Source organism: Zalophus californianus, chromosome 1 (assembly GCF_009762305.2).
Source record: "Zalophus californianus isolate mZalCal1 chromosome 1, mZalCal1.pri.v2, whole genome shotgun sequence".
Taxonomy (NCBI): Eukaryota; Metazoa; Chordata; class Mammalia; order Carnivora; family Otariidae; genus Zalophus; species Zalophus californianus.
Window position 1 is genome coordinate 143,846,631 of NC_045595.1, and position 25,955 is coordinate 143,872,585.

Below are 25,955 nucleotides of genomic sequence, written 5' to 3' on the forward strand. Positions count from 1 at the left end.
ACTAGTAAGATCTCTGTATATTGATAAAGAAGAACTTCCAGGAAATAACTAAAGTTAGGGAAGGGTGCAGAACATTCCTTACAGTATGGTTCCTCTGGACGGGTAGAGGGAGCATATGTGTAGAATCATATGTTTATGTTCTTGTATTATGAAAAAAAGCAGAACAATGCACCAATCAATCTATCAATCAATAAAGGCCTACACAGGAAGGAAACATTAGAACAGAGGGAGCCAAAAAGGGAAGAGGAACAAGTTAAATGACACCAAGAGGAAGGAATCGGCTAAATCCAGGATGTAAATGACCTGGTTTCTTCAATAAGATAGTTCAGGACAAGGGGCAAGAAAAGCAATTGTATAGATTAATTATAACCAATGCAATCATTATTTGGATTCTGACAGAAAAAAACAAATTGTAAAATTTGGGACTTTTTGTGAAAGACGAGGAAATCTGAATGAGAACTGGGTATTAGATAACACCAAGAATTATTAATTTTGTTAAGTGGGGTAAGATAATGGTACTGCAGTAATTTTTTTTTTTTTTTGACATCTTCTAGAGATAAAACTGAGGTATACTGGGTGAAAGAATGTCTGACGCTGCCACCTTCAAAATGAGGGGACAGATGAAGTAAGACTGACAAAATGCTGATTAACTGTTAAAGCTGGGCAATGGGTAAATGAAGGCATTTTATACTTGTATCTTCTCCACTTTTTTGACTGTTTAAAATTTTTAACAGTAATGTTTCCCAAAAAGGCGTAAGTGAAATTTTCCAAACAAATAAATATGAAATGTAGTCATGGGATATGATTTTTTTTTTTAAGTAATCTGTATGCCCAACGTGGGGCTCGAACTCAAACCTGGAGGTCAAGAGTCGCATGCTCCACCGACTGAGCCAACCAGGTGCCCCAGAATATGACTTTTTAAAAAAACCAAATGTCTCACATTTTTTCCTTCAATAATGAACATGCACAAAAATCATATACCTATCATATCAGTTACCAAGAAGAGCCTGACGGGAGGTTTCTTGGTCAATGTTTAATTCTCAAAATAAAAGTTTTAAGAAAACTATTTTCAGCAGAGGAAAGGAAAGGAAAGGAAAACCCTCTCTGTAAGAGGCAAGTAATATTTCACACAGGTACATAATTTGTCACTTTCACATCAAACCGTAAAATCAGTGACCTTCATAATTTTGAAACATATTCAATAAAATCACAGAGCAAACTTTAAATATATATACATAATAGCAATACAATTCCAGTAAATGTATCTGTACGGAGCTTACTCTGTTAAAAACATAAAAAATCATATAGTTTTTAAGACTACTACAAGGCATAATTCTGGATATGAATGATTAGGCAATTGCAGATGTGGGCAAATAACCAATATCCGAAGTATTAAAAATTGAAAAAGAAAAAAAGAAAAAACAGTGAAAAAAAGATACAAAAATGATGCATGTGCCAAGAAAGCTGAAAAAGAGGAATATCAGAACCCTAAACAGTGAGTGTAAATTGGTTGGTAGAGAATACATACGGAAAACCTTAATCAAAGTATTTAAAAGCTCTGACAGTAACTTCTGAGAATGATTACAAAACTGAACCAACCTTGTCAAAGCAAACGAGATTCAGCTGTCCACAGATATTTATCCTTTGGGGACTGATACAGAAAATCCCAACGTTTTTCAGTCTTCGTTGGGCATACACAATACCGGCTGTCATCGCAGCAGGCAGTGCAGGTGGCACCGTAATGGTAATGATATCCAGAGACTCAATGATTATTACCCCAATTTCTACCTACAATTAACACAAAATAAATGTCAGGACCACCCCCATATCAAATATTTACTCATCTAACGTGGGTATTTCTTTAGTGAAGAATCCATAAACCATTTTCAATTTTATATATCAAGGTGTATATAGTTATATTCATCAACCATTTACAATTCTTTTCCCTTTAGAGGCTGCAAAATAGGCGGCTCAGTGAATTGTCAATGCACTGTGGAATGAAAGCTATTTTTAAAGGAAATTTCCATTTTAAGAGCTCTACATGCATCACACGCTACACACTTCAAAGTTCAATACACATTTATCAGATATTGATTCTCACTATCAGCACCGTACTATGCCCATCTCTAAAGGGGATGGAAAAGAAAATTTGACGAGGTCTCTTAGAAGTACCTTCAATTAAGTAATCACAAATAACTTTAATGCTGTATATCCCAGAAGTTAAAAAAAAAAAAAGAGAGAGAGAGAAAACAAAGCTTTTGGGGAGTATGGGGTCACCCCTCCCTTTTTTAAGTCGTTAAGAGAACAAGAAAAAGACCACCTAAACCAGAGCTGTCCGAAGAACTTTCTGCTATGATGAAAATGTTCTATATCTGTACTTGATTCTAAAATAACATCTACTAGTTTCATATAGTTAATTAATTAATTTTTTTTTTTAAAGATTTATTTATTTGAGAGAGCGAGAATGAGAGAGACAGAGTACATGAGATGGGGGAGGGTCAGAGTCTGGAGAAGCAGGCTCCTTGCTGAGCAGGGAGCCCGATGCGGGACTCGATCCCAGGACTCTGGGATCATGACCTGAGCCAAAGGCAGTCGCTTAACCAACTGAGCCACCCAGGCACCCTCATATAGTTAATTTAAATTAAATCAAAAGTTTAGTTCTTCATTCTCATTAGCCACATTTCAAACCCTCAGCAGTCACATGCCATCATTAAGAATCAAACCCTGTTAAAAGTTTACCATTTACATACCTTATTTAAAATGCTATTGATAATAGTGTAGATAAACCCAATACCAGCCACTGCCACAAGACACAGTAGAAACAAGTAGGCATCTCTGTAGAGTTTAAAATCAGTTGGTTTGGGATATAATATAGAACGAACAAGCTGTCCTTTGGAAGTACTAAATCCTTAAAAAAAAGTTGAAAGAAGAAAATGAGAATTATCTCCCAAAACAGAATCTCTTTTTAAACATTCAGTAGGCATCAAATACGCTAACCCATGCAAGAAGAGATGAAATGTTTTCTACCTGTTCTTTTTTTTTTTTTTAAAGATTTTATTTATTTATTTGAGAGAGAGAGAATGAGAGATAGAGAGCACGAGAGGGAAGAGGGTCAGAGGGAGAAGCAGACTCCCCGCTGAGCAGGGAGCCCGATGTGGGACTCGATCCCGGGACTCCAGGATCATGACCCGAGCCGAAGGCAGTCGCCCAACCAACCGAGCCACCCAGGCGCCCTACCTGTTCTAACTACTACAGCTTTGACAAGTTCTCCAGTGTAGAAACGAGTTTGAATTACAGTAGTCCCACAAAACAAAGTGTGTCGTTTATGTATTTCTGGACTATAGAATTCATCTCCCATTCCTTTTATGTCCACTGAAGGATTTGGCAAATTAGTCTTTGTCACTGGAACGCTCTCTCCTTAAAAAAAAAAAAAAAAAAAACCTAAGTTAAAGCACAGAAATCAGTATCAAACACATAAACCTTGAATTGTTAAATAACCTAAATGTTATTATACTATTTTAATAGTTACTAAGAGTTCTCATATGTGGATAACAAAGCTTACTCAATTAGCTTTCTGTCTACCGATTTCCTTGCCCCAAAATATCAAGTCTTGTCTCTCACAATAAGTCCTGAAAGTGAGTTATGAGTCAAGGTAATAATCTGGAAATGATTTTGTCAAATTTCAGATAAAAAGACCAGGTAGCTGCCACAGCCCCAGCATCTGTTCACTTATCCCCAAAAACTGAACTGGAAAGTACTCTGCAACCTCAAGCACAGAGATGTGAAGAAATACTCCTAACCCCCACTATCCACACACACGCGCGCGCACACACACACACACACAGAAGAAAGACAAAAGGCATCTAGGAAAGGGAGTGGAGAAAATAAGTAGTATGATAGTTCTCTCAACAACAAACTGCCAAACTCTCTTCAACATTAAATTTTAATTCTCTGTAGCATTCACATTTCTTGTTTCAAAGGTGGCAAGTATGTGGGGATATTTGTGTGACTGTGTTTTAAGAGAAGACTCTTAACAGTTTAAAAACATAGCAACCACTTCTTTCCAGATTGACTCTGACAAAAAATAAAGAAAACGTGATAAAAAGGTATCAAACTCTACCTTCAGATTATGAATTTCCAAAGGGAAGTCATTTCAAAGTCTACTTCCCCCCAGTTTAAGGAAAATATAAAATCTTTATTCCCACTTTTTACACATCAAATAGGGAAGTAAATATGCTGCCATTCTCTGCAGGCAAAGGACTTATTTCCTCTTCTCTTACTATAAAATATTTCCTCATGTCAAAAGAAGTATGCCACAAAATGTAGTGAACACCAGCATAATGATTTAGTATCACAACTGGGTATAATGCAGAATTTGGTCCCCTCAAAATAAAAAAAAAAAAATCTTCATTATCCATCACATTCATGACATTCATGAGTAAATACAAGCAATACAGTTTTATAGTTATAGATACTAGATAGTTTTTAAATAGTTTAATCAGTAACTACTTAGATCTTAGTATCATTAAAAACAACTGATCTGATTTTTACTCATTTAGTTTACCTGTTAACATGCTTTCATTTACAATGCAAGTACCATTAATAAGAACGGCATCACAAGGCATGACTGTCCCATTCAATGGAATGACCATAACATCTCCTGGCACAAGGTCTGTAGAAAAGATCTCTTCTATTTCTGGATTTAAAGAAAGAAAAAGAGAAGTCTGAATATTCTTTAACTTGAAATAAAAAGAGTAAATAAAAGATTTGCCTGAAGGTCACCTGACCTCAATACTAAGTCAGAAATATAATGTAGTTAAATAGGACAATCTCAATACATGAAAATAAAACAAATAAGATTATTATGCCTTAGGGTAACAAAGCATGGTGTTTAAGTATGTCAGGCAGTTTGTCCCTGATAGGATGCCAACTGCACACAGGTGATGCCAAGGCCCTTCTGACCAAACAGGTGGCTGGACTTCAATACTCAGTACAACAGCCCTCTTACAAAACAGTAAGTCCACACATGAGATCCCCTGCAATAGGTAAATAAGCTCAGATTTCTAGAACTCCTTGGAAACAGAGAAAGCATTGAAAATTTTAGTGTATTTTTTTTATTATTATTTTATTTACTTGAGAAAGAAAGCATGAATGGTGGGGGGAGGAACAGAGGGAAAGGGAGAAGCAGGCTCGCACCGGGCTCGATCCCAGGATCCCGAGATCATGATCTGAGCTGAAGGCAGACACTTAACCAATGGAGCCACCCAGGCACCCCAGTGTATTTTCTTTTTTAACAGCAATTTTTTTACACCACCCTTTTTCTCCCTGGCACTATTTATAACTCATAACATTTCAATCCTTCTCAGTATTCCTAAGACAGTCCTAATACTTTAGATCTATTTTAAATAAATTTACAAAATAAACATTGCAATATTTTACCTGGTTCATTATTTCCTTAGAAATTTGTACATTATATTCAATTTAGCTAAACACTTTTTAAAAAGGTTTTCCCAAAAGGAGGTTTTTCTTTAAGACTACCTTCCATTTAGACTCTCATTCTTTCCCTCCCTTAGGTTTAATACTATGCTCAGAAGAGAGTTCTGGTAGTTGGTAAGTAAAGAGAAAACTATTATTTGTGATGTTAGTCTGTAGGACAAAAACTCTTTCCCTTTCTTTTCCTTTAACCTATGAAGAAACAACTTCTAAAGAATTCTAATGATATTAAGCACAAACTAGGTATAATACTTTTCATTTTAAATAAACTTTGACTCTTTCAAAACTTTAATGCCACTTGAAAGTCTACTCCTCTCAGGTATACCAAGAAACAAAATACCAATGACTTGTTAGGACTTTACAAAGGGGTAAGGAAGACACGAATTGAATGCAATGTCCTGGCATCCCCAGTGCCTTCAGCAGCAGCAGACCAGTAAGAGGATGAGCACCAACAGAGAAGAGAGATACTCCCAACTAAAGCAGCAAGTGACCAGGAAGCACTGAGAAGGAAGCACCTGCCAGGCCAAACTGTGTTTATGCTTGGATGTAGTGTACTGAGCCAAGAGAATGGAGACCAATTTAGTATTCTCAATCAATCAAAATGGCTATTGCCTCCAAGGCCCATGCTGTTGTGTTGTCTCTCCTTTATGTCCTTTACCACCTCTTCAATACCACACCAGACTAACGTGTCCAAAACATTACCCTTTCCTACAATACTGCTTCTCCTCCAGTGTTCCTCATTTAATTAAATGGCACCGATGCCCATCCCTCAAGCCTGACACTGCTCTATCACCTCACATCCAATCAATTATTAAATCCTGTTCAATGCCCACATTTAAGTATCTTTCAGCCCCATCTCATTTCTCTCCATCTCCACAACCTTCACCTTGATCCATTTCATGCCTTCAACATTAATCTCCTCTAAACCCATCTGAACACAACAGCCAGAATGATTTTTGCAAAAAGGCAAACACCACCCTTCAATGGCTTTCCATTGCCTTTTGGAATGAGGTCAAATTCCTTAATATGCCTTAGATGGCTGTCCATCATCTAGCTGCTGCATCTGGCACACTGAATTCCTTTCAGTTATTACAATGACTGAGCTCCCTCTCATTTCCAGAAGACCGGGCAGTTAAAACTCTTTTCTCTCCCTCTCTCACTGCCCCCCCCCCCACCTACCTCTTATCTGACTAATTCAACCACTTAAAAATACTTTCTCCAAGAAGCCATCTCTGACACCTATAGTAAATGAGCTCTAATATCTAAATTCTCTGACCTCTCCTAATCATAGCATTTGTCACACTTTGTTACTATGCCTTTCCACCTAGACTGAAGTCCAATGATGACAAGCACTGTGTCCATCTCGTAACCACTCCATCTCAAGAGCCAACCATAGTACCTGTCACATAGTAAGAAATAAAAATACCATTTTACAGGAATGAATCAGTTACAATCACAGAAAGCAGTACAATCCAAACACCTATTTTTACTTCTTAAAAAATGAATGTATAGGGGTGCAAGGGGGCCTGGGTGACTCAAGTCAGTTAAGCGTCTGACTTTGGCTCAAGTCGTTATCTTGGGATCCTGGGATCCAGCCCCACATGGGGCTGCCCGCTCAGCGAGTCTCTTTCCCTCTTCCTCTGCCCCTCCCCCCACTCATGCACACACACACACACACACACGCTCTCTCTCAAATAAATAAAATCTTTAAAAAAAAATGAATGTATATGTATATTAGTCTTGCTTTAGTTATTAGTGCTTAATGGGTATCTTATTTGGTTTATTTTTCCAAGAGTTACCTTAAGTACTTACCTTCATTCACTCTGCAAACCGAAACTCTCACTGTACTGTGAGCTGCCACCATGTCATGCAACATAATATATTGCTGAAATTAAAAAAAAAAAAATTTAAAAACTAGCTAATATAAACCCACTCTTCAAGACATTAAAAAGCAAGGGTGCCATAAAATAAGGTAAGTTAATATGGTAAATGCATATTACTCTGCCATTAAAAATGTCAAGACTAAAAGATTCAAAGATTATTCAATGATTAGCTCAAGACAATATAAGAAGCACTTTAATGACACAGTCCTGAAAACAGTAAAATAAACCCTCCAGTATTCTAGTCTGTGGTAAGCACCCTATGGCCTCTAAGCAATCAAGTGGTAGTTTAACTCTAAAAAGCATCCACCTTCCCCCACCTTGAAAAGAGAGGGAAAGGAATACATATTCATATAACCCAAAAGAATAACTATATTGAGTATTACTTTGTACCAAGTACTATTCTACACACTTTACACTGTTACTACAAAATACAGTTGTGAAAGCCATAATAAATTGGACTTACCTTTCTAATGGAATACAGAGAGCTTACAATTGACACTATAGACATAATCACAATGGCTAGAGCATAATAATAGTATTCATCAGTGCTCCATAGTACAACACTGAACAGCTGGAAAATGTAAAATGGGTTGAGAACCTAAAAAACAAGATTTTTAAGTCAAATTTATAACCATACAGATGTTCCATCTTTTAAGAAATAAAACAAGATATTTAGAGGATAAGCTCTGTAAGTACCCTAGGGCAACATGTACTACCGAAAAAGTAGGGCAAGATGTTAGCATAGTACTTTTTTACCACTAACCTACCAGGATTTGGCTAAATAAGCTTAATTTAAATTATTTGCATCCATTTAGGTACATACTAAACCCAATATAGACTCAGCTAGAAATAGCTAAAATATGTGTATTTAGCTGTTCTTCACTCTGCTTTAGCAATAAAGTACATTTACTTCCAATAATTACTGGGCTACTAAAGGATATAAAACTCTTAATTAAATGGAACAAATGTTTACTTATTATGAACTCCAAATACCAATTATCCTATAAGTCAAAGGTTCACTGGAGTCTACAGGGAAGACAAATATGAGATAATAAGTTACACTGTTTTGCATTCTCTATGGAAATAATTAAGGATTAAAACCTAAACAAGAAAAAGAGATAAGGGAATCCTGGCAATGGACTTTGTTTAGCCAAATTTCATAATATTCTACCAATTTCAATAACTTCCCCCAAATGTCTTAAAATTGATGCTTGTATGCTTTTCAAAGCACTTTCACATATACAGTCCCATTTTACTTTAAAATTAAACAAGATAATTTGAAAGAACTTACTCCAATTTTAAAGATAAAAGAACAGCAGAAAGGTTTTCTAATGATCAAAGATAGTTACTGATGGAATTATATTACAAACTAGACTTTCTAAGAATAAATATGATAAATTGTTTAAAAAAATTGAAGAAAAGAGAAAAGACAGGTGTATACATCTGTAAGATAGGGCAAGATTTACATGTGCAACATACTGAGAGTAAAAAAAACTCTACAGACAAGAAAAGCAAAACAAATTAATAAGGTAATTAATAAAAAGGTAATTTAGGGGGCGCCTGGGTGGCTCAGTTATTAAGCGTCTGCCTTCGGCTCAGGTCATGATCCCAGGGTCCTGGGATCGAGCCCTCCATAGGGCTCCCTGCTCAGCGGAGGGTCTGCTTCTCCCTCTCCCTCTGCTACTTCCCCTGCTTGTGTTCCCTCTCTCGCTGTGTCTCTATCAAATAAATAAAATCTTAAAAAAAAAAAAGGTAATTTAGGCCCCCAAATTATTTCTCTACCAGAGTTACTACCTTTACATTTCAATTAAAAAAAAAAGAGTGAGGCAGAAACTAAGAAAAAGAAAACCAAGAATATATTACTTAAATCATGGCTCTTTTCAAATTGACAACTCCATTGATCAAAAATGTTGTCTTACCTCCTTAATTAGAAGCTTAAAAACAGAAGGCACTTTCACAGTAATTTCATTTACTCCATAAAGCAATTTTCTATAACAGGAAAACATAATAATGGTGTTACATTATATTATATAATAATAGTATAATTTAGGGATGGCATTTCATTAGATAAGGTTCAAACCACAGATTGCTCTTAAATCTGGAACTTAAACATTCATGTTTCTACATACTTGTCTTCTACAGTTCAATTCTCTACCTACAGTACTTAAATCAAAGTAGTCAATACTGGATAGCCTCATATCTTTTTGTGTGACAAGTATCTTTCCCACTAGTCTGTAATAACCATGTCTGCAAACGCCTTCTTTTTCATCCTTGAACACGGCAGGAATCAAAAATTTTGAACTGCAACTAATTTTTGCAAGAGACTAAAATATATTTGAGGGGTCCTGTACTATTTTTCTAATGAGAATACTACACTAAGAATATTTATTTCAAAAACAACTGTACATTTGACTTTTTAAAAAAAAATGCTTTCAAAAACTTGTTTAAATCCTTCCAACTTAAACTCCTGGTAGTACTTTCAATATGAAAGAGTAATGAGCAATTCTTGCCTTTTATGACATTTAAGTCTGAATGAATTAATTTTTTAATATCCTAACCCGTTGAAAAAACATGCTACAGGAGTATAAAAAAACTGCCAATTTAATCTGAAAATGACATTTATTCTCAAAATATGTAATACACTGGTATATTTTTATACTGTAGCAAAGAATAACATGATAAAGATTATGCATTCCAATTTACAAATACTCATTGTGGTAAATTTTTAGCTCATGCTTACAATTCCCAATACATTTCAGAAAATCTAAGATGCTATCAATTGTAAGACATACTCATTATTTTATATGCCATCAAGATAAAAATGCTCTCAAGTAAAGGATAACACTCCACCCAATATGACACATCCCTCCTTTAAATATGTTAAAATGTGGGAAAATGTGCACCTCAGAATTGATAAAATATGGTATATTTTCAGGGATATCAACTTCAAAATTTCAGCTTTAACATTTTTGTAATTCTTAAACCAAGAGACAGTCTTACCCAAATAAAACATGAGTAAGTTGTCAACTACTATGTCTATAATAAATACCTGTTAATATGTACAACTATATGGTAAAAGGGTGGACTATATATACTACTTTATTTAGGAATTTTGATAACAGATCTAACTTTAGTTGGATAAAAATTACCTGTAGGCATGCATCCCTTTTGTCAGTCCTGCACTATGCTTTTCATAAATTGACGTACAAGAAACACCTTCATCCAGTCCCCTAAATAAATCCAAAGTTTTTACTTTAAACAAAGTTTAAAATATCCAAATGTCTTAATGCCTCATTTTTCTATATTCCTGATTTTAAAGCGTGACTTCCTTACAAATAGAAACCCTTAACAAAAACTGAGATAATGAATGAGAATTTTTAAATCTCAAATTCCTAAGATAAACAATAATGAAAGTTCTAAGTCTCAAATATGCAAAATTCTAAATTATCCAATGTATCTATCACATGATAAGATGGCTCTAAATACTCAAGTTTATATAATAATATTATTATCCTTTAAGTCTGTACCAAAGCTGTAAGAACTAATAATTAAACTAATAAAACTAAAGTATGACTAACTTGAGAATTCCAAACTAAAAATAATTTTTTATCTATATAGTTTTCCCTCTTCAATTTTTTAAGCTTCATGCTAAGAAATCCTATTCATTGATTTTTCTTTCTACAAAAGCATCTAAATCTGTCCCTGTTCTAATATAAACCTAGGAGAGAAGTACAGAATTTATGAGTCACGGGCATTGCCTAAAATCTGTAACAATTCTAACTGGATTCAACCAACAGATCTACTTTTCCCCCAAAATGTCTTAATTATGCTTATTTTAACTGAGATACTGGCCATAGAACTCTAAAGAGAGTCTTGTACATCACTGAACTCCAATCCTTTTCTACTTTTTTCAGTTAGAAAAACTAAGCTCCATAATTAACAGCTATCATTGGGATAAGTTTAAATTCTGTAAGTTTCTACAGTTGGCAAACACCACATGGCAAACAGGTTTGACATTTTTTCCCCACTTTAGTTGGTAACTTCTCCAAAAGCAGCAAGGATCAGCTCCAAGTCTTTTTTTAAAAAACAAAATGGCAGGTCACTGGCAGTGTTCTATAAGGCAACAGTTCTTAATTAGGAATGGTCTTCAGAACTAGGCATGTAGAAATGCCCAGGGCTATTCCAGAATATTCCAATTCTTTAGTGTCTGAGGAAAAAAATCCAGGCATGAATATTTTAAATGTTCATAAGGTGATTCTCTTTGTATTGCTAATATTAAGAATTCCTTCAGCATTCAAGTAATGATACTTAATGAGTGTTTATAATAATCACTTTAACAATAGCAATAAAAATAGAATCCTAATTAATCTATACTCACATAACTTGAAGCCTCCACAAAAAATAAAGCTTAAGGGATTCCTCCAATTTGTCATACTCAAGGCTTAACACATTTGACAATGTCTGAATCTTAATCCACACAGTAAAGTTAAATTTCTATTTGTCTATTACTCCATCCCTCAAGGACAAATAGACGGAACAGTCAGCAAGTTGGGAAATGAGAATTCAGATATTCTGACAGGCTATAAAGGGTACTCGAAATTCACTTTGAGATGAACCCACAAAAAGAAAAGAACTCAGACTCAGAGTGGATTTGGAGAATCATACTGTTTCAAACTTTAATGTAAATTTTGCCAAGGTACAAGTTACAAGTAGGATTTATCCTATAATGGTTAATAAGTATTCAAGTAACACTAGAGAGTTGTTAATAAGTGAATAAAAGTTATGCAATAAATACCTCTTTGATTTTATGTAACACTACAATTAATTCTTTTTTATCTAGAACATTTTCAAGACATTCATTATATAATCCAAACAAAAGAAAAATACTTACTTTAAAAAATCAAAATTGTGAAGGGTATCATTCCAGAAGTATTTTACACTGTGGTGGGTGAAAAAACGGACCTGTAGAACACACATAAACGTTACATCAAAAAGCATTATCATCACTTGTTTATGATTAAGTTTACTAACACAAATATATTATCTATTAAAATTAAAGTGATCACATACAAATGCAATCTGCTTCTTCTAGTGTACCTAAACTGTGTTATATATAATAATAGATATTTTATATGTGTATGAATTTATCCCAAACAAAAATAACTGCATGCACAAAATTATAGGCTATGATGGTATAAAATGTAAGAATTCTGGTTTTCAAAGAAACTTTGACATTAAGATCACAATACCTGCTGTGGCTGAGTCTGTGAATATTTACTCATTTCATGCCTATTCTCTTCAGCCAAATTTTCAGTTAGATGAACAGCATGGCCATTTGAAACTTTATGAGTCACAGATTTGGGGCTCAAAAATGGGTGAGTTTCCAGAGAAAGAAAGCGAATTTTTGCACAAAACCACATTCTGAATTCATCCTTACAAGACAGAAAGGGATAAAAAGTCTATTATGTACATTGCATAACGGCCTATATACACTTTTAATTCCCATTCTTTACATATTATTGATTTGTCTCTGAGAAAGCATCACTTCCTACTCACTAAATGTTAAACCATTTCATGAAGATGTATAAATGCTTTCCATTGACCATTTTATGACATACTTCACTAATACAATATCCCATGCAAGATCATGAGTAATTTCTTAATTTAACCATCAACATACTGAGACTAGAAATTAAAGCCTCTGAGGAAACCATCAGCAAAATGAAAAGGCAACCTACTGAATGGGAGAAGATACATGTAAAAGATATATCTGATAAGGGGCTAATATCTAGAATATATAAAGAATTCATATAATTCAGTAACAACAACAAAAACACAATTAAAAAATGGGCAGAGGATGGAATAGACCTGTTTCCAAAGACATAAAGATGGCCAAGTAACAAAAGATGCTCAATACCATGAATCATCAGGCAAATGCAAATCAAAACCACTGTGAGATATCACCTTGCAGCAGTCAGAATGGCTAGTATCAAAAAAGAAAAGAAGTCACTCGTGCTGGTAAAGGTGTGGAGAAAAGAGAACCCTGCTGCACTGTTGGTAGGAATGCAAACTGGTGCAGCCACTAAGGAAAACAATATGGAGGTTCCTCAAAAAATTAAAAATAGAAATACTAAGAGACCCAGTAATCCACTTGCAGGTATTCACCCAAAGAAAGCAAAAACACAAATTCAGAAAGATATATGCACCCCTATGTTTACTGCAGCATTACTCACAAGAGCCAAGAAGATAGGGAAGCAAGCTAAGTGCCCACTGATCCACAGATAAAGATGTAGTATATATTTACAATGGAATACCACTCATTCATAAAAAAGAATAAAATCTTGGGGCACCTGGGTGGCTCAGTTGGTTAAGCGACTGCCTTTGGCTCGGGTCATGATCCTGGAGTCCCAGGATTGAGTCCCGCATCGGGCTCCCTGCTCAGCAGGGAGTCTGCTTCTCCCTCTGACCCTCCTCCCTCTCATGTGCTCTCTCTCTCCCCCATTCTCTCTCTAAATAAATAAAAACTCTTAAAAAAAAAAAAAAAGAATAAAATCTTGCCATTTGCAACAACTGGATGGACCTAGATGGTATTATGCTAAGTGAAATAAGTCAAAAGGAAAAAGACAAATACTACAACAAAAGCCAAAACAAATACCAAAAACAAAACAAACAAAAACAGAAATAGACTCATAAAGACAGAAAACAAACTGGTGGTTGTCAAAAGGGAGGGGGAAGGAGGAATGGGTGAAATAGGTGAAAGGGAAAAAAACGTACAAACTTCCGGCATAACAGAATTAGGTCATGGGGATGAAAAGTACAGCACAGGGAATATAGTAATATAATAACTTTGAATGGTGACAGATGGTCACTACACTCACTGTGGTGAGCATTTTATAATGTATATAAATGTCAAGTCATTATGTAGTCTACCTGAAACTAATATAATATTTTACGGCAACTCTACTTCAATTAAAATATATATGCAACAAAAAAACCCCAAAACGAACTCATAAAGACAACAGATTAAATGGTTGCCAGAGGTAAGGGTTGAGGGAGGGTGAGATGGGTAAAGGTCAAAAGGGGATCTAACGTACAGCACGGTGACTATAGTTAACAATACTGTAGAGTATATCTGAAGTTGCTAAGAGAATAGATCTTAGAAGTTCTCATCACATGAAAAAAAAATTTCTGTTAACTGTGTACGGTAACAGATGTTAACTGCAGTTACTGTGATTATTCTGCAATCTACACAAATATTGAATCATTATGTTGTATACCTGAAATTAATAAACGTCATATGTCAACCATACCTCAATAAAAACGATTTCTTTAACTAAAAAAAAAAGGAAAAAAATTTAAAGCCTCTGATAAAATGCTTCCAATTAAGATAAAAAAAAAAAAGAGAAGCAGCAATATGACATAGTAGAAAGGCAGTTGGTCTAGTGAGTAACAGATCTGATACAGTCCTCAAACTGGCTTGGTGACCTTGAAAGACAAGCACCTAATCTCTCAGTGCATCAAGAATTATAAAAGGAAGGGGTTGATACAATCATCCTTATGATTCTTTTATATTCTAATCACTATCACTTAGAACACAAGTGCTTTTAGGATTAGTATTCCTGATTATATCCATCAGTGATATTCTCCTCATATATTATTTTGAACCAAGTACACACAAAAGCATTATATTACTTTTTGAATAATCAGCTCCCAGTAAATACAAGGACTTACAGTAGTCCTCAGCAGCACCACTTCACAGTCTCTAATTGCAGCTCTAATACAGGTCGCCTTCACCCGCCATTCGGGCATCCAGTAGAGGAGGAGGAGGAGAAAGCCACCAGTGCAAACCACTCCTAGAGAAACTATGGCAAGCTTCCAGCGACACAAATTATAGCCATAAATCTCCTGCATGGACACGGTGATCATACAATTGAATATCAAATGATAGGAGAGGTAACTGCCAAAATTTTTTGTTTTCCTGGTAAGTATTAACAGTCTTATCATATAAAAGGTAGGCTTTTTTTTTTAAATAAACTTTTAATTTTGGAATGATTTTAGATTTGCAGAAAGTTCCTGTATACCCTTCCTCTGGTTTGCCCTGTTAACTTGGTACATTTGTCAAAATCAAGAGATTGACACTGGTACATTACTATTAACTAAACCTAGTCTCTATTAGAATTTCACTAGTTTTTCCACTGTCTTATTTCTGTTCCAGGACATAAGCCATAATATCACACTGCATTTAGATGAAGTAAGTTTTAACTTTTTCTCCCAAATGATTAGCTAATTGTCTCAATACGACTGTGACTGATCAATTTGACTTCTTGAGGCCAATTATTTCAACTGTTTCAGTTACTGCCTCCCCCACCATAACACAAGGGTCACCAAATTTAGCAAATGAAAATGCAGAGGGCCTAGTTAAATTTAAATTTCCATAAAAAATTAATTCTGCTTGCCCTATGCTATATTTGGGGACATGCTTATATAAAAAAATTATTCCTTGATTATCTGAAATTCACATTTAATGGGGTATCTTATATTATACCTGACAACCTTATCTCCCCCCTTCTACACACAAAGAGCTGAAAAGTTGGGGGTTTTTTTACATTTTTTATAAATCAGAATTAGAAATCTTACATTTGGGATTATATTTAAAACATTAACTAACATAACTTCTTAAATTGTCAAATAAAAATGAAGCATACTACTCTCCTCTAAGTATTACAGTTCAAACAGGAATTATACTAAAACCAACAAATAGAGATGTTACATAATCCCAATTCAAAAATGCAGTTGGGATGAGGAAAGCACATTGATTTAGTGTTTTGTTGTTGTTCTGTGTACTTTTCTACTTCCCTGGAGTAATAAATTACAAAGATAAATTCTTCACACTTGACAAATAAGTTATAAAAACCGGTTACCATTTCATCTTCTTGACCCTGGTTGATAGTCTTCCTTTCTTCTTTGTCCATATCTACAGTGGTTTGATAGGTCTTGTGCTTCAGAACAGTTGAAGACAACTGACGGGAAAGAAGAACAAATATTAGGGAATTCTGTTGTATCTTAGTAGACTATATAACTTCATACTGTAAGACTTTGTTGTGATATATGTATCAAAGTTTAACTGATATTTAAGTACTCACTAAAGTGCTGACTGGTTTTAATTACATTTTCAATAGTGTGCTAGTTCTGATATATACCATCACAAAACCTGGCATACTTCATCAATTAACTTATACTAGCAATAGCCTTGGTACAAAACAATTTAAGTTCTGCGAGAAACTACTACATAATCTTCCCTTTTCATTCCCCAGACTCAGATAACAAATCTAGTTTAACCATCTTGAGGTAAAAGTTCTTCACACAACTCAATTTATTGCTTGAAGTATAGTGAAAAGGTAAAGCACCAGCAGTGAAACCAACCCCAAAACCTCTCCATGATTATTAAATTAATCATCCAACAAATATTTACTGAGCACCTTTTACATGAATGGTAATCCCTGGCCAAGAGTCAATTCCTAAAGCAGGTGTACCCTTATTAGAGATCACTCCCCCATTCTATTCCAAGTCCACTAAGCAATCTTCTAATTGTTTGACTACCCATGATGCTTGTCTAGGAGAAAATTCATTGAGCTCATTGACAAATTTTTTTCCTGTATTAAAAAAAGGAGACGGGAGGGGCGCCTCGGTGGCTCAGTTCATTAAGCGTCTGCCTTCGGCTCAGGTCATGATCCTAGGGTCCTGGGATGGAGCCCCACATCAGGCTCCCTGAGTCTGTTTTTCCCTCTGCCTCTCCCCACCCTGGCTTGTGCGCTCTCTCACTCACACTTTCTCTCTCTCTCAAATAAATAAATAAAATCCTTTTAAAAAGATGCTAGCTTCAAATATTAGACATTCAGCCACACATTAAAGAGATTTGCAAAATGTAAAACAATGCCAGTTTCCTTGTGATCTTTGTTGTTTTTGGAAAATAGGTATTTTTCAGAAAAGTATTATTTAATCTGTAATAAGCTTATTACTGTTATGCTTTATTAATATTGAGTTAATATGCTTAAAGATATATCAGTTTTAATTAATATGGTATCAACAGATATAACTCACATAAACAAAAGCTCTTCAGAGGTCACAATAATTTTCAAGGTTATAAAAATGTCTGAGACCAGGGGCACCTGGGTGGCTCAGTTGGTTAAGCAACTGCCTTCGGCTCAGTCATGATCCTGGAGTCCCGGGATCGAGTCCCGCATCGGGCTCCCTGCTCGGCGGGGAGTCGGCTTCTCCCTCTGACCCTCTTCCCTCTCGTGCTCTCTATCTCTCATTCTCTCTCTCTCAAATAAATAAATAAAATCTTTAAAAAAAAAAAAAGGAACAAAGCTGAAATATAAAAAAAAAAAACCCACATTATCTGATTTAAAAAAAAATAAAAGTCTGAGACCAAATAGCCACTGCTGTAGGCTAGGCTGATCTCTGCAGAACACAGTGGGAATATTACACTGCTCTCATTCCAGATGCCATCTTTCTACTTGTCTATCCAGTATGTAGCACAGGTCTGACACATGACAGACACTCAGAAAGTAGTTGTTGAATAAATGAAGTAAGGAAGATTTTGTGCTAAGATAGCCATAGTTATTTAAGGTTTACATGAAATGAGTTAAATAGCCAAGTAAAACCAATTGCAGAATTTTAAACAAATCTAGGGACGCCTGGGTGGCTCAGTCGGTTAAGCGTCTGCCTTTGGCTCAGGTCGTGATCTTGGGGTCCTGGGATTGAGTCTCACATCGGGTTCCCTGCTCAGCGAGGAGCCTGCTTCTCCCTCTGCCTGCCGCTCCCCCTACTGTGCTTTCTCTCTCTCACTAATAAATAAATAGAATCTTGGGCACCTGGGTGGCTCAGTTGGTTAAGCAACTGCCTTCGGCTCAGGTCATGATCCTGGAGTCCCGGGATCGAGTCCCACATTGGGCTCCCTGCTCGGCAGGGAGTCTGCTTCTCCCTCTGACCCTCTTCCCTCTTGTGCTCTCTCTCTCTCATTCTCTCTCTCTCTCAAATAAATAAATCTTTAAAAAAATAAATAGAATCTTTAATAAAAAGAATGTTTTTAAACAAATCCATATATAAGAGTACTGAAATCTCTTGATTTATATCATCAACAAAATGACCAGTAAAAAATACTGATGCTTCCTGCACAAGCACTCGAAGCTTCTGTACCTTCTGGTAGCCCTGGAGATAGGGGTTAGGGCTGAGTGGCATTTCTACAGAAATAAAACACAAAACTTTGATTACATATACGTGTGTGTGTGTGTGTGTGTGTGTAATATGTAAGTTATGTTACATATATTATGTATATTAATAATACGTTATATGTAACATATCTCACACACACACACACACACACACACACACACACACACACACGCCATCTTGGAAATGAAGTCTTAGAGGTATCTGGTCCAACATCCCCAAAATAAGCCACATCATCGTACAAAACCCTGTGAGGAATTTAGTAAAAATTGCTTCTCAGTCTAGGGGAGTATTACAGCTATGAAGCATATTACTGGAGTCAATCCACCATGGTAAGCCTGATTCATCAAATCAATATGACTTGAGGTGGCAGTTATTCTCAAGAGCCATTACCTACTGCTATAGACTACTGGGAGAATGAGCAAGCCCAACCTCTTTCCCTGCAGAAAAGATCAGCTATTGTTGACTGAGTCTGGGGAGACACCAAAGTAGACAGGTCTGCAAGGCAGATTATCAGTAAAGACATTGGTACAGAGAAAGAACACCGAAAATATCCAGATGGTCCCCCTCAAGTCTCCAGCTGAGTACCTCAGCGCACGTGTGTGAGGAAACTATTGAAGGCCAGAGAAAGCACCAACCAAAAGGATTAAGAGGAAAAACTCATCAGGGCTTACACAGAGCTGAGAAGAATGCCTGTTCCTTCCTACCAACCCACAGTGGAAAACCTCATTAATCACAAGGATTCAGGAAGAGCGCTCAGAGGGGTGTTGCTTCAGTAGTGGGATCAAATTAGCCCTAAGCTAAAAGCTACTCTGGTCCTACATAACAAAACTCTTAAGACATGAAATAATAGGGGTGCCTGGGTGGCTCAGTCAGTTAAGCAGCTGCCTTTGGCTCAGGTCATGATCCCAGGGTTCTGGGATCCAGCCCTGTGTTGGGCTCCCTGCTCCATGGGGGATCTGCTTCTCGCTCTCCTTTTGCCTCTCCCTGAGAATGTGTGCTCTCTCTCTTTCTCTCAAATAAATAAAATCTTTTTTTTTTTTAAGATTTTATTTATTGAGGCACCTGGGTGGCTCAGTTGGTTAAGCGACTGCCTTCAGCTCAGGTCATGATCCTGGAGTCCCAGGATCGAGTCCCACATCGGGCTCCCTGCCCGGCAGGGAGTCTGCTTCTCCCTCTGACCTTCCCCCCTCTCATGTACTCTCTCTCTCAAATAAATAAATAAAATCTTAAAAAAAAAGATTTTATTTATTTGTCAGAGGGTGGGGAAGCACAACCAGGGGGAGTGGGAGGGCAGAGGGAGAAGCAGGCTCCCTGCTGAGCAAGGAGACCAATGCGGGACTCAAGCCTAGGACCCTGGGATCATGACCTGAGGCAAAGGCAGATGCTTAACCAACTGAGCCACCCAGCTGTGCCAATAAATAAAATCTTAAAAAAAAAATGAAATAAATTGTTCCCAAATAACAGCTTCACAAAATAAAGCTCAAGGAATTTATAAGAACACAAAATATCTAGTCCCAATTAAGTAACAATATCTGACATCCAATTAAAACTTAAAAGGTATGAAGAGAAAACCCATAATGAGAAAAATTAATCAGTAGGAAAAGACCAAAAACTGACACAAATAATAAAACTGGTCAACAAGGACATTAAAACAGCTGTTGTAACTGTAGTCCATATGTTCAAAAAGCAAGAGGAGAGACTGAACACATTCAGTACAGACATGAAAGATATAAAAAAAACCAACTTGACTATAAAAGTACAGTATCTGAGACAAAAAATTTACTAGATGAGATTAACAGCAGATTAAATATGGCAGAAGAAAAATTAATGAACCTGAAGACAAAATAACAGAAATATTCAAAATGAAAAATGAACAGAGGGCACCTGGGTGGCTCAGTTGGTTAAGCAACTGCCTTCGGCTCAGGTCATGATCCTGGAGTCCCGGGATCGAGTCCCGCGTCAGGCTCCCTGCTCAGCAGTGAGTCGGCTTCTCCCTCTGACCCTCCCCTCTCTCATGCTCTCTCTATCTCATTCTCTCTCTCAAATAAATAAATAAAATCTTTAAAAAAAAAAAAGAAAAATGAACAGAAAAAAAGACTAAAAGGGAGAAAAGCACATAACAACATCAGTACACCATGAGACAACTTCAAGTACCCTAATATACATGTAAGTTAGGAAGGACCAAAAATATGTGATGATATAATGGCCAAAATTTTTCCAAATAAGATGAAAAACCCTATAAGCCTACAGATCCAAAACGTCCAATACTAAGCAAATGAACAATGAAAAATTACACCAAGGCATGTCATTATCAAACAGCTCAAAAGCAGTGATGAAGGGCGCCTAGGTGGCTCAGTCGGTTAAGTGTCTGCCTTTGGCTCAGGTCATGATCCCAGGGTCCTGAGATGGAGTTCCACACTGGGCTCTCTGCTCAGCGGGGAGCCTGCTTCTCCCTCTCCCTTTGCCTGCAGCTCCCCGTTTGTGCTCTCTCTGTCAAGTAAATAAAATCTTTCAAAAACAAAAGGCAGTGATGAAAAATATCTTAAAAGGAGCCAGAGGAAATGATGTGTTACATATACAAAGGAAGATAGGTAAGAATGACATCAGATTTCTTGCTAAAAATAATGCAGGTGAGAACAGCTGAGCAACATCTTTGAAGCACTGAGAAAAAAATATTCAGAGAATTCTATACCCAGCAAAAATATCTTCCAAAATCAAAGGTGAAATAAAGACTTTTTTAGACACAAAACCTGAAAAAAAAATCATCATGAGCAAACCTACACCATAAAAAGAAAATGTTAAAGGAAGTCCTCAGGTAGAAAAATGGAAATGGAAATATGGATCTCCACGAAGGAATGAAAGGCATCAGACATGGTATATATGTGGGTAAATATACATAACAGTAGTAAAAACAGCACGAAGAAATGGAAGTATAGTCTTTTAAGGATCTTATACTATATGTGAATGAGTTTAGTATTACTTGCAGGTAAACTTTAGTAAGTTAGAAATGTACACTATTAACTCTAACGTAACCATTCAAATAAAACAGAGTCACAACTAAAAAAATCAACAAGGATGATTAAATGGAACCATAAAAAATACTAAACTGTTGTAACAGGCAAAAAAAAAAAAGGAGGAAAATGGAAACTAGAGATGAGACAAAGAGAAAACAAATAGCAAGATGGCTGATTTAAACCAAACAATATCAATAATCACATTAAATATGAACGGTCTCAACAGTAATTAAAAGGCAGAGATTGTAGTTTTATTTTTCGAAAGCAAGGCTGCAGGGGCACCTGGGTGGCTCAGTTGGTTAAGTGTCTGACTCTTGATTTCAGCTCAGGTCATGATCTCAAGGTCATAAGATTCAGCCCTGCCTTGGGCTCCATGCTCATTAGAGAATCTGCTTGAGAGTCTCTCCCTTTCCCTTTGCCCCTCCCTCTGCTCTCTCTCTCTCTCTCTAAAATAATAAATAAAATCTTAAAAAAAAAAGCAAGACTACAGACAATTATATGTTGCCTATAAGAAATGCAACTTAAAATAAAGGCACAGTAGGCTAAAAGTTAAAACAAAATATACCATGCAAGTACTATTCAAATTAAAGCTGGAATAACTGTACTAATATCAGGCAAAGTAGATTTCAAAGCAAAGAATATTACCAAGGATTTAAAAAAAAAAAAGAATATTATCAGGGATAAAGTCATTTCATAAAGACAAAGGGGTCAACGTGATAGACATAAAACAATAATCCTATACATGTATATATTTAACAGATCTTCAAAATACACAAAGGACATAGAAGATCTGAACAACATTATCAATCAATTTGGTCCCAACTGATATTTACAGAACACTCTACTCATCTGCAGCAAAATATACATTCTTTCTTTTTTATTTTATTTATTTTTTGAGAGAAAGAGAATGAGAGGGGTGAGGGTCAGAGGGAGAAGCAGACTCCCCGCTAAGCAGGGAGCCCAATGCGGGACTCGATCCCGGGACTCCAGGATCATGACCTGAGCCAAAAGCAGTTGCCTAACCAACTGAGCTACCCAGGCGCCCAAAATATACATTCTTTTAACATGTGCACAGAACATTTACCAAGAAAGATGACATTCCAGGACATAAAACAGATTCAAGTCATACTAAGTTAAGTTCTAAAAACAATGGAATTAAATCAGAAACCAATAACAAAAAGATAAGTAGAAAAGCCTTAATATCTGGAAACAAAATACACTTCTAAAAAAAATCCATGAGTCAGAAATCAACAGGGAAATTATGAAATATTCTGAACTGAATAAAAAATGAAGATATATCAAAATTTGTGGGATGCAGCTAAAACAGTATTTAGAAATTATTTATAGCACTAAATTCCAAAATCTGAAGAGAAGAAATGCCTAAAATCGTGACTTCAGCATCAACCTTAAAAAAGTGGAAAAAGAACAGCAAATTACACCCATAGTAAGCCCTGAAGAGAAATTCACAGTAGAAATCAATGAAATAAAAAACAGTAAAATGTAGTAAAAATCAATGAAACCAAAGGCTTTTTTTTTTTTGAGATCAACAAAAGTGATTATTTCTAGTCAGACTCAAAGTCGGGGGCGGGGGAGAAGGCACAGATTACCAATATCAGAAATAAGAGAGGTGACATTACTACAGATTCTGCAGACATCAGAAATATCATCAAGGAACTTAATGAACACTTTACACCAATACATCAACTTTTCTACAGGTTTGAACTTACTTCCAAATAAAAAAATTTAAAAATTAAAAAACCTCCATTTTTATCAGTCATGGGATGGCCACAAGTTAGTAACTGCCACACCTGAGTTAAAAGCTGAGTGTAGTAGGTACATGAGAGTTCATTATTATACTAATCGTCCTACTGTTTTTTAACATGTAAAAATTGTAATAGAAAATGTTTTTTTTTTAAAAGATTTTATTTATCTATTTGAGAGAGCGAGAATGAGAGAGAGAGAGAGCACAAGAGGGGCAAGGGTCAGAGGGAGAAGCAGACTCTCCACTGAGCAGGGAGCCCGATGCGGGACTCGATCCCGGGACTCCAGGATCATGACGTGAGCCAAAGGCAGTCGCTTAACCAACTGAGCCACCCAGGCGCCCGAAAATGTTCTGAAATAAATAAAAGTCACCCATCTGAAGATTTTAGATAGAAAAACATTTTCAGAAGATACTCATTACTGGCACCAAAGACCATAAATCTGCCTCTATAAATCCCAAATCCACTGACCCAACATCATATACCAGGCATTATCCATAGTCTCTTACTGCTGAGTTTTGACTCTCATTCTTCTTCACTTTTGTCTTTTATCCATTGCCTAGAAATAGAGATGTACTTCCCCACTTTTGTAAATCCTAATTTTTCAATGAAGAATGTATTAGATGAATAAGCATGTTTTTAAAATTTTAGAAAAATTATCGTTAATATTCAATGTGTTCATTAACTTCATGTACTTACAATTATTTAAAACCTTTTCCCCAAAGAGATCTTGACAGAGCTCACCTCAGTCTAACACAGCTACATTATCAACTCATCTTCTAGAGTTAAAAAGTGACCACAGCAAAAAAATACTGCAGTAATTTTTAAAGGAGCTATTATACATCGCCTATAACAATCTATTTTTCATACTTATAAATTCAATTCTTGACCATTTTATCTCATTACTCTTTTTGTAAGTGTTATTGCTCTAAAATTTAGCTTACTTTTTAAGGCAAATTATTGTCTTACCAAATTTTACCAAAGTTGAGGCATTAAAAATAATTTAAATAATTTAAATAAAAAGTTGTTCTAAAAACCATCAGTTATTATTCTCTTTAAGCATACTATACCACAGAGGAAATTATCAAGACTTCACCAAGACTTTCACATAAACTTTTAATAAAATCCAATGAGACAATAATTCCAACAGCTTACATTTAAAATATATATTATAAATGTATAAATTTTAAAAACTTGTACATAATAGAAAGCCTCTAATATTTCTATGACTCTATAAGGATAAAAATCTATAAATATATTTTAAATTATATTGCCTATTAAAGATAAAAACACATATTAAGCTATTCTACCATATATCTAATTAGAACATTTGAAGCATTAATATCAAACTTCTAAAATCCATTTAACTTTCATAATATAACTATCGTAGCTTGCAGGAGTGTATGTTTTTTAATCAAATCAATTTCTAGATCACAGGAAACAAATTAAAGAAATTTTTCTTACCAAAAGCACTATATCATCATTCTTCCCAACTGCTGTATCAGCAGCACTTTCAAAAGCTGGCTATTGATAAAAATAAAACTAAGCATAAAAATCCATTCAGATGAGAATTTTCAGCCAAATATTGTTTTGACTCTTTTTGAACTGTTTTCAAAATGATTAAGATATTAAAATTTAGGATTTTTAAATTCACTGACTTTAAATGGGTTCTCAGAAGATATACCCTTGTGCCACTGGTAGAGCTACTATTGAATAAGTCACATCTAGAGAGCACACTGAAGTCCCAATTCCACAGTGCATGCCTCAGCCTTGATGTTATCTAAATAGCAAGGAGCTCATAGGCTATTGTGCTTAACCAAACCCTTCCTTGCATTTACAATGAACATGATTTTTTATGTGAGTAAAAACAGCAGCACAAGACAAAGTGAAGCTATCAGGAATAAATCTCACTAATCAAATGCGAATTCTTGGAAGTTTACTTATTTTTTTCACATTATATAATTACTAAGAATCACCTGTAGTGCTCTAGGATAAGAGTTAGTCATATCTCATTTCCTAAAACAAGAGGAGTTGGCCTAACAGGCACAGAAATCCCCAAACCTCTAAGCCATCTTTGCTTCAAACCTGAATTTCTTATTAGTTGGAACAACAGTTTTATAATAGTATGTGTGTGGGAGGTTTTCTTTAAGGATATTCCACGTATGTACCCAGAATTACAAAGTTGGTAATTTCGTAAAACTCGAGTAAAACTTCAAGGAAAGCTATTTTGAATAACACATTTTTAGTTTTTTACTTCAGTATTTGCCAAGTTCAAAGAGATGGAAGTAAAAAACTAAAATTAAAAATGTATTACTCAAAATTCACAAAACTAAGTTATTCTAAAAGAAATTCTTAATGTTTTTTATAAGTTTGTAACATATACTCTGCAGTTTTAGAAATTAAAACTGCATTAGGTTTTGGGGCCACTTTGTGGTGCGCGGGGCGCAGTCAAGTGTCTAACTCTTGGTTTCAGCTCAGGTCCTGATCTCAAGGTCATGGGATGGAGCCCAACATCCAGCTCGCTCAGCGCAGAGTCGGCTTAAGACCTTGTACCCCCGCCCCTCCCC

At 35.7% G+C, this 25,955-nt stretch overlaps 1 protein-coding gene across 7 annotated transcripts in view; it reads right to left on the reverse strand.

Moving 5' to 3' along the window:
• Nucleotides 1–25,955, reverse strand: part of ATP13A3 (ATPase 13A3) — a 95,007-nt gene that overhangs the window by 50,146 nt on the left and 18,906 nt on the right. For 4 of the 7 annotated variants that reach the window (XM_027587792.2, XM_027587789.2, XM_027587791.2 and 1 more), the window contains exons 3-14: nt 16,298–16,396; nt 15,108–15,281; nt 12,626–12,808; nt 12,268–12,338; nt 10,526–10,606; nt 9,296–9,365; nt 7,840–7,974; nt 7,306–7,378; nt 4,565–4,696; nt 3,238–3,417; nt 2,751–2,908; nt 1,600–1,788 (exon numbers count right to left, since the gene is read on the reverse strand). In XM_027587792.2, the coding sequence (XP_027443593.1) occupies nt 1,600–1,788; nt 2,751–2,908; nt 3,238–3,417; nt 4,565–4,696; nt 7,306–7,378; nt 7,840–7,974; nt 9,296–9,365; nt 10,526–10,606; nt 12,268–12,338; nt 12,626–12,808; nt 15,108–15,281; nt 16,298–16,348 (1,497 nt within the window). In that variant the 5' untranslated portion in view covers nt 16,349–16,396. Of the gene's footprint in view, nt 1–1,599; nt 1,789–2,750; nt 2,909–3,237; nt 3,418–4,564; nt 4,697–7,305; nt 7,379–7,839; nt 7,975–9,295; nt 9,366–10,525; nt 10,607–11,404; nt 11,584–12,267; nt 12,339–12,625; nt 12,809–15,107; nt 15,282–16,297; nt 16,397–25,955 lie in introns of those variants that run through there. The other 3 variants (XM_035724970.1, XM_027587790.2, XM_027587793.2) reach the window with 2 other exon arrangements.